At 40.3% G+C, this 17,351-nt stretch overlaps 1 protein-coding gene across 1 annotated transcript in view; it reads right to left on the bottom strand.

Annotated features, from left to right (window-relative positions):
- Window positions 1–1,174: 1,174 nt before the first annotated feature.
- LOC115469451 (protein Jade-3-like) overlaps window positions 1,175–17,351 on the bottom strand; it is a 166,056-nt gene continuing 149,879 nt past the window's right edge. The window contains 3 exon segments of the mRNA XM_030202120.1: window positions 1,175–3,380; window positions 10,264–10,381; window positions 13,031–13,501. Of these exon segments, the coding sequence (XP_030057980.1) occupies window positions 2,476–3,380; window positions 10,264–10,381; window positions 13,031–13,501 (1,494 nt within the window). The 3' untranslated portion in view covers window positions 1,175–2,475.

The raw sequence follows: 17,351 nt of genomic DNA on the forward strand, positions 1-17,351 counted from the left end.
GAATTGGAGGTGAGAAGAAGTGGGTAGGAAAGTGCTTAGGTGGCAGTAAATGAAGGCACCGTCTCATCTAAGAAATTAAAGATGTTTTCTCTTTGCTGTACCTATTCTTCATGTTTGCGAAGTCAGGTATTTGGATTTTTCTTGTAGGTAACTGTTAATTGATAATTTAAAATACACAAATATAGCGGCAGCCCAGGGGAGACGGCTTCAGTTTTATGACATCATGCCATCTCCGGTCATTAAAGCTCCTTGCCTCAGATAACTGTACTGTCCTATTATCTAGATGTAGGAAACAGCAGAGGTACAAGTGGTCGAAAGAAGCAGATCACATGTCAAGAATGTACAAAGTAATTATTCTGCATAGGCGATCTCACACAATAAAAAGCTCACCAAGGACTTCAGGAGGAAGCTGATAATGTAGGAACTGGTCTTGTGGTAATAGTGGGGGTGGGGGGGTGGGGAGGAGGGGAGGGAACTTGCCGAATGTTTCAGCATCTGTTCATTTTGGTTGTCTGTGCGTTGTAATTTTTCAATAAAATTGTTAGAATTTAAAAAGCCCGCCGTGGACCGCATTTTGCCCAAAGGGCTGCTTCAGGGGCAAAGGAGATCTAATCTATGCACATTAAAATCTTAGTTGAAATCAGACTGCTTGTTTTAAGTGGATGCTGCCATCTGTATGCTATTGCAAAGTACTGTTGGCTTGTCTGAATTCAACTCAGATTTTAATTTTTTTTTTACATATTACTAATGATTCACAAACGCTTGACATACCACCAGAATGTCTTATTATTTCTTCAAATGGTTCTGTACTAGAGAGATTATTGATTTTTGTAGATCACTGTCAGCTATCGTATTTAAGATCTGTAGTCTCTATTCATTCTTATGTAAGAGACACTTCACATTTTATTGAACCATCATAGATTCCCTTTAATTTGAAAGGAACTGTATTGGTCATATTAGATGTGAATTCCCTCTATATATTGTAAATATTCCACAGGATGAAGCTTTACAAGCTATCAAGAAAGTGTCTGCAATGAGACGATCTAGACTTCACTTCATATTCACAGACATCTACAGCATTAAGAAAGAATTATTTTTCTTTTGAAGATTATTGCCAACAACTAATTGGATCTTCCAAAGGAATAGAAAGATTCCTGTCTTTTTGGTACCATTATACATATATATTCTTAATGTGGAACAGTATGGTCACTCTTCTCTCTTTTTGACTGGTTCAGCACCTGCCATATTAAGATTCAGTTTACAGTGCAATCTTATAGTGACAGAACTTTAGGATTTAATCGTAAACAAACCCCCAAAATTATATGGTAATTCATTTTTGCAGATTTTTCAGCTTCTATCCTATAGTTTTGAAGAGGAATTTACTGGTCTCAATTTTTAAGATACCAGAAAAAGGAGAATTTAGAAAGGGCATACTGAATTTAGTGGAGAAACCCTCTCATCACTTTCTTTAGTCAGCAAACATCACTTACCCACAGATTTTTCACAAAGCTTTCAGTGTGTCTCTCCTTGCCAAAAGGCAGCTGGTGCGCTGCACAATGTCAATTCTAGAACCTTCTTTCTGACTCTACTAGCAAGTAAAGGGAAGTGTACCCACACATCTGGAATATTATCAGGAACTTTGAGAAACCCTTGATAAATCATCTCCAATGTCTCTTCAAACAGGCTAGCATGGCATCTATAGCTGCCAAAATATAAATGTTAGAAAGCACTCTTTTTCAAAGTAGTATATATAATTTTGTAAACACAATCCACAAATTAGCCATTTGTACTTGTTCTCTGAGAGAAATATTTATACGTGCATACCACAAGTAACCCTATATACAAACGTAAAAATAAACCACCTACTGGTGGATAAATATTTACAGAACGGTGAAGAGAAACTCAACTTGTTACAAGGGCAAAGTCCATAGGAGCAGTAAGAGGTCATTGAGTTTGGCAGCATCCATAATATAGGCCTCTCCCACAAGCAGAGGGGCTATATAAATAATATAAGAAATCTAGTTTTCCAGACAGAATCTTATTTAGTAGTTACACACACACACACAAACATACATATATACAGCAAGTGCCAAAGGGATCAGTTCTGTAAGCCTATTGTAATGTTTCTTACACCAGAATAGATAAGACACTGGTGCATAAGGTCTCGTAGCATTCATCAGCTAACAAAGAACTGACTTATCATTAGAAAGACACAAAGCACTTGGTCTACTACAAATGCTAGTAAAATGTAAACCTCATTTCTGAAAACAAAGGATTAAATTTAGTGCTTTCTTGGTTGTTGGCTGCTACAAGCCACAAAGATTCTTAAAAATTGCAAGCCAATTCAATATGAAACTATACTTCATTCTTCCACTTCCCTTTCATTGGATTTCTTCCTAACCTAAAGGGTATTCTTTCATACCCTTTGGTATCTATGATTGCGCTATAAAAATGTTGAGCTATACTCTGGAATTATCACCTATGCATAGAACCTTGAGTGACCATATTTGTTTTGCTTCTGTTGTGATGTCGCCTACCACAGTCCCTGCTGGGGCTTTCTTTGTCTGAGTTGCTGCCCTGTAGCTGGACTTCTTCCCTATTCTCTTCACTTTCAGCCTCAGAGTCACTTAATTCCAGATCAGGACAATATCCATCATTGTCCTGGTATGGAGCACATGCTGTCTGATATTCAAGAGTCTGCTTGCTCAATAACCGCTCTTTCATAGAAAGCCTTCTTTGTGGTTCTTCACAGCTTTTGAGATTTTCAGTAGGCTTTACCAAGCTGGCAGTTACCTCTTTACAAGACTTAAAACGCTCGATGGAAGATTTCCTAAAGTTGCTCTGAGTAACTAAATGAGTAATGAGCATAGAATCTTGTTCATAGGAAGTCTGGTTGGCACCATCTTTGTGAATGATATCCTCAGGGCTCCCCATTACACCATTCGACCTTGATGAACTGGAGTGCCTATGCTGTACTTTTCCACTCCCATTAGAAGACTGTCCATGCAGTACAGACTGAAGTGTCAACGGTTTACCTGATGTCTGTCCAGGATTAAACTTTGAGGACTGTAGAGCACCAGAATTATTTGTTTCACTACTGGAATGACTAACCCTCTCCAATAACCCATTGCTCCTGTTACCATGCTGATACCTTGGGTAAGATTTCATTTTGATCTCAGTAGTGTCTGTGGACATGTGTACACTTCTCTTGCTATGAGCTTTGCTGGTCGTCTTCTTGTCCGGAGAAAGTGACTGGCTGCTAAATTTTGCAGAATTAGTTTTACAATCCCCCAACATGGCTTTGGGCATTTTCAGTTTCAAGGTGATTCTAGGAGGTGGGTAGAACAGCGAGTTTTCCAGTGCACTTGACAAAGGATATACTGAAAGGAAAAAAAAATATATATATATATAAATTTAGATCTAAGCTTTGGTAAACAATGTAGTTGACAGTCTCCATACAAGCACATACGCATTAAAAAAAAAAAAAAAAAAGATTTCTTATTTTGTCATACAAACTCTTTGGAAGTCTCTCCCTCACCAATCTAGTTTCCAGAACCATTAAAAGAAATGGCAGATAGGAGCAAAGAATAGGCATATTGCCAAAGTCAACCCCTAGATCAGCCATTCCCAGCCCAGTCCTCAGGCACACCTAGTCCCATCGGGTTTTCAGGATATCCACAATGAATATGCACGAGTTAGTCTGCATGCAAATCTCTCTCACGTATATATTCCTCATGGATATCCTGAAAACCCGATGGGACTAGGTGTGTCCCAAGGACTGCATAGGGAATGGCTGCCCCAGATATTCAGAGCCAATGTTTCCAGAAAGCCTTTCAAGAAAAACTGCCCATAAATGCTGCTGAAATCTCTCCTATGTTGTACACAAATGACAGAGAAGGAAATGGAAATAGTGAAGGTTATACCCTAACTCAGTATTTCCCAAGTCCAGTCAGCCCATGTTAACATGGTTTACCATCAGTTAGGGCAGTATTTCCCAAGTCCGATCCTGGAGTACCCCCTTGCCAGCCAGTCAGGTTTTCAGGATATCCACAATGAATATGCATGAACTTGATTTGCATACCTTGCCTCCATTATATGCAAATCTCTTTCATGCATATTCATTGTGGATATTCTGAAAACCTGACTGGCAAGGGAGTACTCCAGGATCGGACTTGGGAAATACTGCCCTAACTGATGGTAAACCATGTTAACATGGGCTAACTGTGTGTTATTTACCATGGGTCCCATTCTTTTCATGTCAAGTCAGGTTAGCACAGATTGATGCACATCACTCCAAAAAAAAAAAAAAAAAAACCCAAAAAATTATCAAGTGCACATGCTAACCTCCCTGAATCAATTTCCTTTTTCTTCTCAGGAAAGTTAGCATTTAGAAACAAGAACTGCTATTCATTTATTCAATATGCAATAACAAGCACCAGCACCATTTCAAATCTCTTTGTGTTACTCTATTTTAGGAATAAATGAGATACATGGGCTGGGAGATAACAAAAAGCATGCTCATATTGATGCTCATATAGATCAGCAATGAAAAGCAATATATATTTGGGGGATGTAAGGGACCCACTTTGGTTTTCCTAGCGCATGCTCTAGATCTCTTCCTTGAGAGGTAAGATGACTGAACTGGAGAATTCACCCCAGTATTTAAATAAGACAAAGGCAAACTGTTTTAATGCATATATCTTCCTTGCAAAGAATAGATGACCAGACTGGAAGAAGTTTATTTGCCCATCTCAAATAATTTAAGCATTTTCCATCTGAACCCTCTCTGAGCAGGAGTTTATACTAGGGAAAAGAATATAAATTGGCCCTTACAAATAGGAGCTAGAAATATTCTTCTCCCCAGACCTGTAACATAGAAGTCAGTTTTTCATTAAAATAAGTAACACACAGGGGACACTGGTGAGCACTGATGGAGGTGACTGCATTTCTATAGAGCTCCATCAGTCTGCCACATAAGCCTCCTCCCTCTCCCGACTGATGATCTCAACAGTGTGTCCCTTTGATCTAATAGCGATTGAAAACAAAAATCCATGTCATCACTCTGGAATCTTGAAAGAGTGAAACAGCGGAATACTAATTTCTACAAGAAGCCAGAGAAGTGGCCTGTAGAATGGGGACAGAAGGCCAAGTAAGCCACTGGAGATGATGGACACTATGAACAAGTGCTAACTGAGTTGAGGGGCCTGAGAATGGACTTTATCACAGAACAGCAAGAGGCAAAGGCCAGTATAAGAGCCTTACTGAAAGAATGGAGGAACTGGAGAGAAAGGTGTCTAATTTAAAGGCCTGGACATCAGGAGCAGTGAAGTTGCTGTGGCAGCAGTATATGGAGGCATTACAAGTCGAATTATAGTTATGTCATGCAAACCCGAATTATAGCTATGTCACGCAAGGTTCCATGTTAGGAGTCACGGACCAAGAAAGGAATGGAAAACAACAATCGCTCCATAGTGCGACCACACCTCAAATATTGTGTTTAATTCTGATAAAGGGGATGGGACGACTTCCCTATGAGGAAAGGCTAAAGCGGCTAGGGCTCTTCAGCTTGGAGAAAAGGCGGCTGAGAGGAGATATGATAGAGGTCTATAAAATAATGAGTGGAGTTGAACGGGTAGATGTGAAGCGTCTGTTCACGCTTTCCAAAAATACTAGGACTAGGGGGCATGCGATGAAGTTACAATGTAGTAAATTTAAAACGAATTGGAGAAAAAGTTTCTTCACTCAACGTGTAATTAAACTCTGGAATTCGTTGCCAGAGAATGTGGTAAAGGCGGTTAGCTTAGCGGAGTTTTAAAAAGGTTTTGACGGCTTCCTAAAAGAAAAGTCCATAGACCGTTATTAAATGGACATGGAGAAAATCCACTACTTCTGGGATAAGCAGTATAAAATGTTTTGTACATTTTTTGAATCTTGCCGGGTATTTGTGACCTGGATTGGCCACTGTTGGAAACTGGATGCTGGGTTCGATGGACCTTTGGTCTTTCCCAGTATGGCAATACTTATGTACTTATGCAATTGACCTAGAGGACAGATCCCAGTACTCAAATATCAGAACAGTTGGGATCCCAGAAAGGTGAGAAGGTACCAATGACCTGGTCTTTGTGGAGAAATTGTTAATCAACTTGCTGAGGCTGGGGAAGTGAGACCTGAAGTTTGGGTTGGATCAAGCCCATACAGTGCCAGGCTAGAAAAGAGAAGGGCAAAAGCTCCCTAAACCCTTTCTGGCTGAAGTATATAATTTTACCAATAAAGAAAGAATCCTGTGAAAAGCCAGAGACATTGGTCATTTGATATGATAAGGGCAGCAGGTGGCCATATTCCCAGACTACAGTTATGACACACAAGACAGCTGCCTATGCTGGTGTCAACCAAGTTTTACAGGAGAAAAACTACCATTCGAATTGCTATATCCTGTGCAGTTAGACAGGAAATGGAAGGACGTTGCCACTCCACTCCAGAAAGCGCTGCAGCATTCTTTTATAGCTACAAACGTGACCTGGGGCAGCAGCTATAATGGATGCCTGCATGGTTTGGAGGAGTTAGAGAGGACAGTGGACGTGCAGCACAGTTGAATGGATCTGGAAAATAGCAGGCAGAGAAGTGCAGAGCAGAAAGGATATATTGTCTGATCCTCACTCCCAAAACAGATTGATGGAGGGAGGTTCCAGTAAGTGACTGATTCAAGAAAAGCTGGGTTGTGATGGTGAGTGTCAGCTAGATCTGCATTTACTAATATAGACTGCCTCTAATGGTGGGAAGGGAGATGAACTGTAGATAGGTAGAATATGCTATGGTTACAGAGATTTAAAGTTTTTTCCAAATGCTTTTTTATGTGATTATAAGAGGTGGGAGAGGAATATTAATATAGAGATTTTAATTTTATAGTGAATCCTGAACTAGATGGGAAGGAGGCACAGGATCTTATGGATAAGGGTTGGGTGAAGATGGTGAAGGAGCAGATAGAGGATCTTGGGTTGGCAGATGTTTGGTGATGGTGGAACCTCCTCAAAAGTGATTACACTTTCTTCTCGCCTACCTATGGGTCTTATTCTTGAATGGAAATGTGGTAGATGGGTGTGCAGAACACTTGGATAAGGTGATGTGAGGCAGAGATCCTGGGTTTAACGTGGGGAATGGGGGTAGGAAAAGGTTAAGAGTTTATTCTAAAAGACGAGAGGAGTTCCAATTTGATACAAGAGAAGTGGGCAGAATATCTGCCAACTTTAAGGAATGTTGGGAAAGCTACATTAAGGGGGCAATATGATAGCTTTGTTTTCTCACAGAAGAAGAGGGTTAGACTGATCCAAGAGATAAAAGAGAAAGAAAAGGAATATAAGCAGGAGTAGAGCATAGCGGTTTGGCAGGAAGCATATAATCTGAGAAGTCAACTTAATACTTTATTACAGGAGAGAATAAAATATTGGATTAAGCAAACCTGAAAGTTATAGGTCAGAATGGGACGTAGGCTGAAGGGTTGCTGACGAGGCAGATTATGAGGTCTGAGGATGAAAGCTGACAAAGAGATTAGGTGAGGGAAGAGGAAGCTGGAGACACCTAGAGAAATAACAATTTTATAATTTTATAACTGTATACATCATAGGTACTGGTTGAAAAGTCTGCAAAGGAAGGCTTCTTGAAGAAAAAGGGGTGCTAGCGATATCAGTAAATTTGAGAGAAGGGTTGAATAGACCAGTGGGATGTACAGAAATTTTTTTGAAAGGAAAACAAAGCAGTCCCACAAAAGGAAACATGAGTGGGAATGACCAATGCGATGAGCCAAAAGAACAGCCCAAGTCTTTATTGTGTAAAATAAGCACCAGATGCCTGGGAACAGCACATCAATAAAAATAACAGGTTTCACTGAAGCAAGGACGCAACATGGTCTTAGTAAAAGGGCCCCTTTGAGAGTTAGCAAACGTTGATCATAGAGAGCCTTGAGGCACCCCACATAACGGTGAATACGTTTTCAAAAATAATTACCTCTCTTGTTTTAAGTGATAAGCTGAACAAGGCTGTGAGAGGTACAGTCAGTACCTATGCGAGCTCCTTCAGTATTCTGGAATGTATCTCATCAGGTCCTGCAGCTTTCAATCATGCCACTACATTGAATGCTACCTCCTCAGGAAATGGCAATATGTTCACCCCACAGCCCTTTATTATGTCTTTGCCCTTGGTCCATCACTCTCTCCTTCCAGCAAGGATACCAAGCAAAAGTCTTTAGCAGATCTTATTATCATCATCAAATAACCCACAGTAAAATACTGAAAATATATCAACACTTCTGTGTAAATAATTTCAAATGTGCTCATAATTGCAATTGGACCATCACTAACCGAGCAGGTCAGTGCTTGCATTGGTCAATCGTTAGTTCATACATAATCATGGCACATTCAATTAAAATGTGACACACCCCTATGCCGACACTGTGAAAACTTATGAATGTGAAAAACTTTGACAACTTATCTTAAATCAAAAGAACAGCTTATTGGCAGGCATTAAGACATGGAGGTGATTTGCCATGGCTGTTGTGGCAACTTGAACAGAGATGGATTTTTCTGTGGGACACAGTGGAACCGAAGGGCCTTAACAGAGAAGCAGAATGGTGGGTGGTTCTGTAGCTTTTTTTATCATGCTATGTTGGAGTTCCTGTTTTTTTTCGCTAGGAGAATTGATGTCATGAGTCCTCTTGGAATATACAGCACCTCCACACCTTTCGGAATTTAGGCGGTGTATCTGAACCAGTATGAGAATATTTGCGTGAGAGGTGCTAGAGAACTATCCGACTGTAGAAGACTTATAAAAATGTATTTTTGCATATGTATATATATTTTTTGAACAATTTTATTGACTATGTAGTTTATTTTTCAGATTAAATATCACACCAGCTTATTGATAATGTGAGTTCCAAGAAACAGCTGTAGCGAAACATGATCCATGTTGGGACCCATAAAATGAACGCCTGCCAAAAAGCTGTTCTTTTGATTTAGGATAAGTTTTCACATTCATAAGTTTTCAGTGTGTCAAGTTTTGGCAAGGGGGTATGTCGATGATTAAATGAGCTTATGGATTAATGACTGACCTAAGAAAGCATTGACCTGTTCGGTTAGTGATGGTCCAAATGCATTATAAGCACATTTGAAATTATTTACACAGACGTTTTGATATATTTTCAGCATTTTACTGTGGGTTATTTGATGATGGTATGTACTTTTCCCCTCAGTATTCCATTATGTTCCTCTCCTATATTTGATTTCCAATTCCCATTATTGTCATTTGGTCACCTTCTTTGCATAGAAAGAGAAAATGCTAGCAGATAAGGATCACATGGCCTACCGATTACTTATCCTAAAGAAGGTGTTACCCCTGCTTTCCCTAATTGCCTTTCTTGACATCTTCCCTACGTTTCTATTGGCTTTTCTTTTCATCCTCCTCCTGTATTAGTATTTTCTGAATGCTACTGTTTCTGCTCTTACTTCTCCTATTTCTTTACTGATCAATTGACTCTTCATTCTCTTCCCTTTGCTAACATCCCCGACACAATAATTTGTTGCCACTTTTTCTAATAAGAAAAAAACCCCCACACTTTATTTTTCTCTTCTAGCAGTACTTTGCATTTAAATGAGAAAAAGATACAGGAAACAAAAACATCCTAGGAACTTATTGGAAATCAGTCTAGATCTAGACTATCAAAATGCCTAATCTGTTCCTTGTGGCAACAACTTCTGGTGGGTTATAATCAAATATAAAAACAGAGGACCTGGCTCACATCTCCAAACAGTTAAATCAATACAGGAGCTAGAAACGTATCATGCTTAATAAGTCAACATTTTCTTAAAAAGGACAAATGGGGCTGTTAAACCAAAGGAGAGATACACAAATACATCTCACACGTAGAATCTAGGTACACAGACCTTGAACTTCACTGCTGAAATTAGGTGTAGATTACCTGAAGGACTGTACCAATATCTGTATTCTATTCGGCTCTGAATAGTACTCCAAATATATTATTCATATTCAGCCGAATAGTGATTTAAATTTGAATACAAATAATCCAGGGCTCTACTATGCTTAGTCCTACTGAAATAAACACTTGATCTCTGATTTCACATTGCTTCTTTTATTGTCTGTTGTATTAAAGCTCAAATGCCCATAATTCTTATTGGGTATTCTGCTGAATAATATCTTTCACTATTCATATTCGGCCAAATAGTAAAATATGGTATTCAGTACAGCTCTAGTTACCTGTAGTTTTTTCACGATTAACAAGTTGTACTTGCAAGTTGAAGATCTGTTCATGCATTTTACTGTCTGATAACTTCAGTTTCTCTCTCCTGCTCACCATGTAGCACAAGTTTCTCACCTATGTATCAAAAGAGAAAAAAATGTCAAGAAGCTAAAATTAATAAAGTGACTCTGGAGAAGGGGTTTTCTTATTAAAATATGCTATTTTTTTAAGTTGCCTACCTCAAGTTTTCAAGTACATTAATGCATATTCTAAAGTGAAAGGCCGTTATAATAAAAGAACAGAAAAGGTTATCTTATTTACATCTATTCTATAATCATATTATAAATGTAATTCACAATTTACTATTAGCAGATATTAAGGCAAACTTATAACTTCAGTTAAATTTATGAACAACAGAGAAGAGAGTAAAGAAATGAAGCATTATCCTCGTACCATTAGCTCTGTATCAATGTACTGTACTCAGTGGCGTAGGAAGGGGGGGACGGGAGGGGCGGTCCACCCCGGGTGCACGCGCTGGGGGGTGTCGGCCCCGCTGGTTCCCTGCTCCCTCTGCCCCGGAACAGGTTACTTCCTGTTCCGGGGCAGAGAGAGCAGGGAACCAGCGGGGCCGACGCAGCTCCGAGCGACGTGCACTCGGGACAGATCGGCCCTCCCGCCCGTCCCCCGCAAGTAAGAATGCACCGCGGAGGGGGGATGCATGCCGTGCTGCACCCGGGGGGGGGGGGGGGGGGTGCACAGCAGAGACCTGCCCCGGGTGTCAGCCGGCCTTACTACGGCACTGACTGTACTTAATTCAATTCATCTACATTGCAAACCAATACTTCAATCCAGCACCTTTTGCTACAACCTTAAGAGTGTCCTTTAATGTGTGGCTAAAAATATGCAGCTTCCACAAAGCATATATTTTAGCCATAAAATTACTTAATTTCAGATCAGGGCAATATGCATCATTGTGCTATTCCTAAGGTGGGGGGTAGATTTGGGGGAATATTTAGAGTGCTAGGGTTTCACAGGTGTAAGTAGCAAAAATTGGCACTTACAAGTATAAGCACCAGCACACACAAGGCACTTGGGGCCCTTTTACCAAGCTGCGGGAAAAAGGGCACTGTGCTGGTGGCAGGGGCCGTTTTTTCCACAGTGAGTAAAAAGACCCCAGACACACATGGCCATGCGGTAAGAGAACTCTTTCCGTATGGCCATGCGACGGGGAGCCCTTACCGCCACCCAGAGGTGGTGATAGGGCTCCTTAGCTAACCCGGTGGTAACCAGGAAGCATGCAGTGATGCCCAATTACCGCCGTGTTATCGCCACGCAAGCCATTTCCGGGCGTTTTCTTTTTTTTCCCTGGAAATGTCATGCGCTCAGGGCAGGACTACCACCAGCGGCTGTGTCGGTACTCATAAGAAGCAGTCTGTAAGTACATTTTGATAAACTGTTTTTTTGTTGGCTTAACTTTAAGAGACTAAAATCTGCCGTAAACCTCACTTTTTAAACTATCTAAACGGGCATAAAGACAATAGGCCCTATTTACTAAGCCGCGCTATAGGCACGCTAACATTTTAGGGCGCGCTAATGATAGAGACACCCATTATATTCATATGGGTGTCTCCAGCATTCACGTGCTAAAAAAAGGTTTGCACGCCTACAGCGCAGCTTAGTAAACAGGGCCCATAGTATGGTAAATTGGCATGCAAGAATAACATGGCAAAAAACCATGACCATACAAAGAATCAGATATCCTCTATGAGGGCAATTCTACAACCGTTGTCTCCGTTTAGGAACTCCAAGAAGGTGTAGCAGAAGCCACCTCTATTAGGGAGCCTAGGCAGTTAGACTTCGATATACAATACTAGTGTAACCCAGAATCAGCATGCCTAACATTTAGGTATCCACAGTTATACCAGCCATAGAGCTGATGTAAGTGTGGGCGTCTAAATGTGACAGGGACACAAATACACGCATAAATGCTAATATTCTAGACATTTGCATGTGCAAAGGGTGGATAAATGTGGGTGGCTTAGATTAGAGAATTTCATTTTGAGTGCTATTTTTTTAAAACATCAAACTTAATTTTAAACTTCATTAGCACTGTTTAGTCAGCACCACGAAGCATGCAGACTTCTGCACTGTCAAAACCACACATATAAAAAAATTTCATTGAGAATGCCTACAGTTAAGGCTTCTATTCTTACATGTTTATAAATTGTAAATTTAGGTCTTTATTTTCCAGTTAAGGGATCACTGAAAGTACAAAAAAAAAAAATCTGTACAAATTAGTGTTTTCATGCTACATCAAATGAAAGGACCATTTTGGACTCCTTTATCTCTCCTCTTTTTTTTTTTCCCTTTTCTCCCCTCTATTTATCTGTTTAAATATTGTATTTGTATTTTCTCTGGTTTGGCGTTAGCCTTTCCAGTCTCTTGTAAGCCACTTTGAGCATGCATCCTGTGGGAAAAGGTGAGGTATAAATGCAATAAATAAATAAACATGTACCAAGGGTGAGTACCTTTTCCAGAAGAATCAATATCTATGTTAGTATCATAGGAGTTGTCAATGCAAAAAGGGAAAAAAAAAAACGGAGTGGAGGACATAAGACATGCCAGGGGAGGGGTGATAGTTCTGGGAGTTTTACCATGTACTTACCCAATAAACACCTACTTTTAATTTTTTTTGTGGGGGAGTGTTTTATTGGTGTTTATTGGTTAAAACCTAAAATCAGAAGCCCTAGAAATGGAGTATGTGAATATCTCAAAATCTCTTACCCTTTCTAGGTCTTGCCTGAGATGCATGAACATTCTCATGCGGGTATGAACATTATCATCTTTAGGTTGCATGAAGTTGTTTTGTTCATCCTCTTTGGGAGGCAGCAATGGCTTGTTAAAATTACTTTTTCTCTTTAATTTCCAGTATTTATAGATAAAGTTCACAGTGAGTGGGGAAAGGCCTGTTTCTACTGCTACATCTTCCACCTTCACAAGCGTGTAGAATTCCTCTTGCAGCTCTTGAAGTTTCTGAGCACGAAGGCTGGTTTTTTCTCTCTCTGTCTGCTTAGGTTCAGCACTGCCCCTAGGAGCACTCTCTGCATCTGATGAGCTGTGGTTATTTTTACTGTGCTTGAGGCAGTATGACTTGAACTTGACTTCATCGCCCTCATCCAAAATAGTCTTCATCTCCAAGCTGTGCTCAAAGGCACAGGTGACATGAAAGGCTGTGATGCAGCTTTTTACAGAGCACTGGAGGATTGAACAGTTAAAGGAACCAATTTTACAAGAACAGCAACAAATGTTTTATTGTGCAAACATAGGCTAATAAAACTAGGATTTTTTAACATCGATCAACTCTACCAAGCTTTATGAAAGAAAATAAATTTACCAGGGTCAGACTGTCTTAGGCAAAAGTAAATTAAAAAAAACAAAACAAAACCCAACAACAAGGCAAGACACCCACAGATTTAATTTCCTGCAATTTCTGAATGGCAAAATTCCAAAGAACAAAAAACTGTGCAAAGAAAAGCTTTGCAAAAAAGTATAATGGAACTTTTCCTTAAGTCTTACATTTCAATACTTGCAATACAATGTTATCAAATGTTTGCTTGAAATACTTTTTCAGTCACAAAACTGCATAAGCAAATTGATTGTCGGCTTCTTCCATTTCTGATATCCTGAACCCAGAGTCTTATAAATCAATGAATATTTATTTATATTTATTAATTGCCTCTATTTATCAACTTGAAATGATTATGCAAGGAACTAAACATCCTAATACACCCAATGCTGCAGTCAACATTTTAATTTAAATGGAAGTCTCAAAATTAAGAGGTCCTTTTACTAAGCTGTGGTAAAAAGTGGCCTCAGTGTGCTCTACCATGGGTTTTTCCCAACGTGCTAAGGCCATTTTTACCACAGCTGGAAAATGGCCAATTTTCCATTTTCCAAATTAATGGCCATGAGCTAATGTTCCATTACCAAAAATTAGTGAGTGAGCCTTTATAGCCATTCTATAGGTGATAAGTACTCACAAGCTAATCAGCACGCGGAAATGTGACTGCGTTGATTTGAACTGCATTGCCCTTCCCTCCAGATATGCTCTTTCCAAGAAAAATAAAGAAACATTTTTTTGAGCTTGGTTTGCATGTGCATTTGGGCTTTTACCATAGATTTCATCAGCACATCCCACAGTAAGCCCTTTTAATCTGTGATAAGCGCAAGTTAGCACTTAACGCAGCTTAGTAAAAGGAGCATTTAAATATGCATATTTAGCATCACCAGATATATGTATTGGGTATATATTTGGTTGCTGCTATCCATTTAGCATAGATTTGCTATTTACCAGGCATAAACTAAATATATAAATATCCATATACTGAATGAATATTGCCACGATATGAACGGGTTTTGATTGATGCCCTCGCTCCAGTCTTCTTCCACCCTTTCGCTAAGGGCTTCTTTTACAAAGCTGCACTAGCGATTCCCACGCGGCAAATGAGAGGAAGCCAATAGGAACTGAATGGGCTTCCTCTCATTTGTCGCGCCGGGAATCATATACGTGGCTTAGTAAAAAAAAGGCCCTATACAAATAGTGCCAAGGTAGTCAGACATATTTTCATCCAAGCATCCACCCATATAGGATTTTAAAATCTACTAGTAAATTTACAACTTCCTTTGAAAATCAACCCCTTTGAGCACAGAATATCATTGAACACAACAGTAAAAATTCATCTAACTCCCATACATATGTAGATATACACCCACACCTATAGGCATGTATGTATTTATATAATACTTAAAAAAAAAACAACCGTACACACACACACTCCTCATCTCCCCCCTCCCTTTATATATGTGTATAGATAGATGGGTGGAGACAGGTCTTCACACATACTGTGTCTTGTAAAAGTCTTCACACTCTTGTCTATTTTTCACAGTCTGCTGTCTAAATTATATAATTAAAAATGAATTAAGATAGAAGTTTGTCTCATTCATCTACAATGACACGGCACTTTCAATGTGAAAGAACAATTAAAGAAATATTAACAAATAGAAAAAGGCCTTTTTGCAGCAACAGCCAGGAGAGCCTCAACTTTGCCTGATGGGATGGTGCAGTTTTGCCTATTCTTGGCATAATTGCTCATGCTCTTTCAAGATGACTGAGGATCACCTGCAATTACAGCTCTCAGGCCTTACCACAGCTTTTCTATTGGATCTTTTAATAAAATCCTGGAACATCTTTTCCAGCCTGCCATGGATCTGAGAGACTCCGGTAGCGGATTTCTTTGGCTGGCGGGGCTTCAGCTACCCCACCAGCCACTGAACAGATACTGTAGCTTTGGAGGGAGCTTTCATCCATTCTCTCATGTCTCCCCTGTGCTTCACCCATTCTCGCACGTGCCCTCCCCCTGTACCTTCACCCATGTTCTCTCTCTCCATGTGCCTCCCACCACTCTCTATGTGCCCCCATGCCTTTACCCATTCTCTCATGCCCCCAATACCTTCACCCATTTTCTCTCTTGCCATGTGCCCTCTTGTGCCTTCACCCATTCTCTTTCCCTACATTTGCCCCCCCCCCCCCCCCCCGGTGCCTTCATCCATTCTCTCTCTTCCTACATGTGCCCCTTGTGCCTTCATCAATTCTCATTTGTGCTCCCCGTACCTTTACCCATTCTCTCTCTTCTCTCCGTGTGCCCTCCTGTGCCTTCACCCATTTGCTCTCAAATATGCCTCTTCCCTCCTGCATTTTCCCACAATTTTCCCCGCCCTCCCACATTCTCCCTCTCTCTCCCCCGTCCATCATCTCTCCCGGACCGCAGGTGGCAGCTCTCCGTTCCCGGTTTACCTTGTTACTTGTCTTGCAGTCTTCGCCCTGCAGTGTCAGCGTATTGAAATGCTGCCTTGGCCTGCACCAGGCCTTTCCTGCTGACCTGGCATCACCTTCTGAATACAGGAAGTTGCATCAGAAGGAAAGGGCAAAGACTTACTGCAAGACAAGTAACAAGGTAAACCGGGAAGGGAGGGGAGAGTCGCCAGTGGCAATCTGGGAGAGGAGGAAGAAATGCTCGACTGGGCGTGCAGGCAGGGGAGGGAGGGAGGAGAGCGGTTGATCATTAATCGCAATTAATGATTAATGCGGCATTAAGCACAATTAACATGCAGCCCTAGCATTATCCCTTATGTTGCAGAAATTTATAAAGTCAAATGGGATCAAAGAAAACATACTAATTCCCCTGAAAGTTGAAAACACATGCAAGGTAATCTCACGTAAATATGGCCCCAACAGATAACACTTGGGCCTTTTTCTGTATGAAAGATTTCTCCAGATATTGCCAAAGTGACAGCCATATTGGAAATCTTTCCTACCAAACTATATTTTTAGAAGCAGAATATGAAAAACGAAAAATTAAAGAGTTTGAAGATATTGACAAGGCATTGTGCATACACAAACACAACCCTATAGCAATACACATACATCTTTTATAAGTACTTTCATAAAATTTTCCTGTTTTTGTTTTGTTCAATTTTAAACAGAAAAAATACAAAATGGCACAAAAAACAAAACAAAAGAAAGATGTTGGTTGTGGGCTCCTGCCTCAAAAGACATCCTGTGCATTTTTTTAAAACATTCCCACCCTCTCTCCTGTGTCGCTCTTGCCCCACTGGTGATGTTTCTCCAAATAGCACCAACTAACCCAAGGCTGGTGCTATTTTGAATACCTGTACAACAACAAAATAGCACTGACCAAATAAGGGATTTGGAGTCATCTTGTTGTACAGCAAATTTTAAATTAAGGTCAGACTAAAGACCACAAGCACAAAAATTTGAGAAACAGCACTAATAGTACAGGGACAACTAGATATCTCTCCTGCCCCATGAATACTCGGTGGAAGGAGTAAGACAGGATGGAGGTTCCAGAGGATCAGCTATAAGCTCAGGAGCATATTAAAAAATGTATAATACAGGAGTAGTAAGGTTCACCAGTTTTTGTCAAAGGTAATTTGCATATTTTTGGCAGGTGGTCACACCCAGCTCTGGTCATGTCAGCCAGACTTCAGGATCTACCCAAGCTCCACCCCTCCCCCTCATGACTAG

This window comes from Microcaecilia unicolor, chromosome 4, assembly GCF_901765095.1.
Source record: "Microcaecilia unicolor chromosome 4, aMicUni1.1, whole genome shotgun sequence".
Taxonomy (NCBI): Eukaryota; Metazoa; Chordata; class Amphibia; order Gymnophiona; family Siphonopidae; genus Microcaecilia; species Microcaecilia unicolor.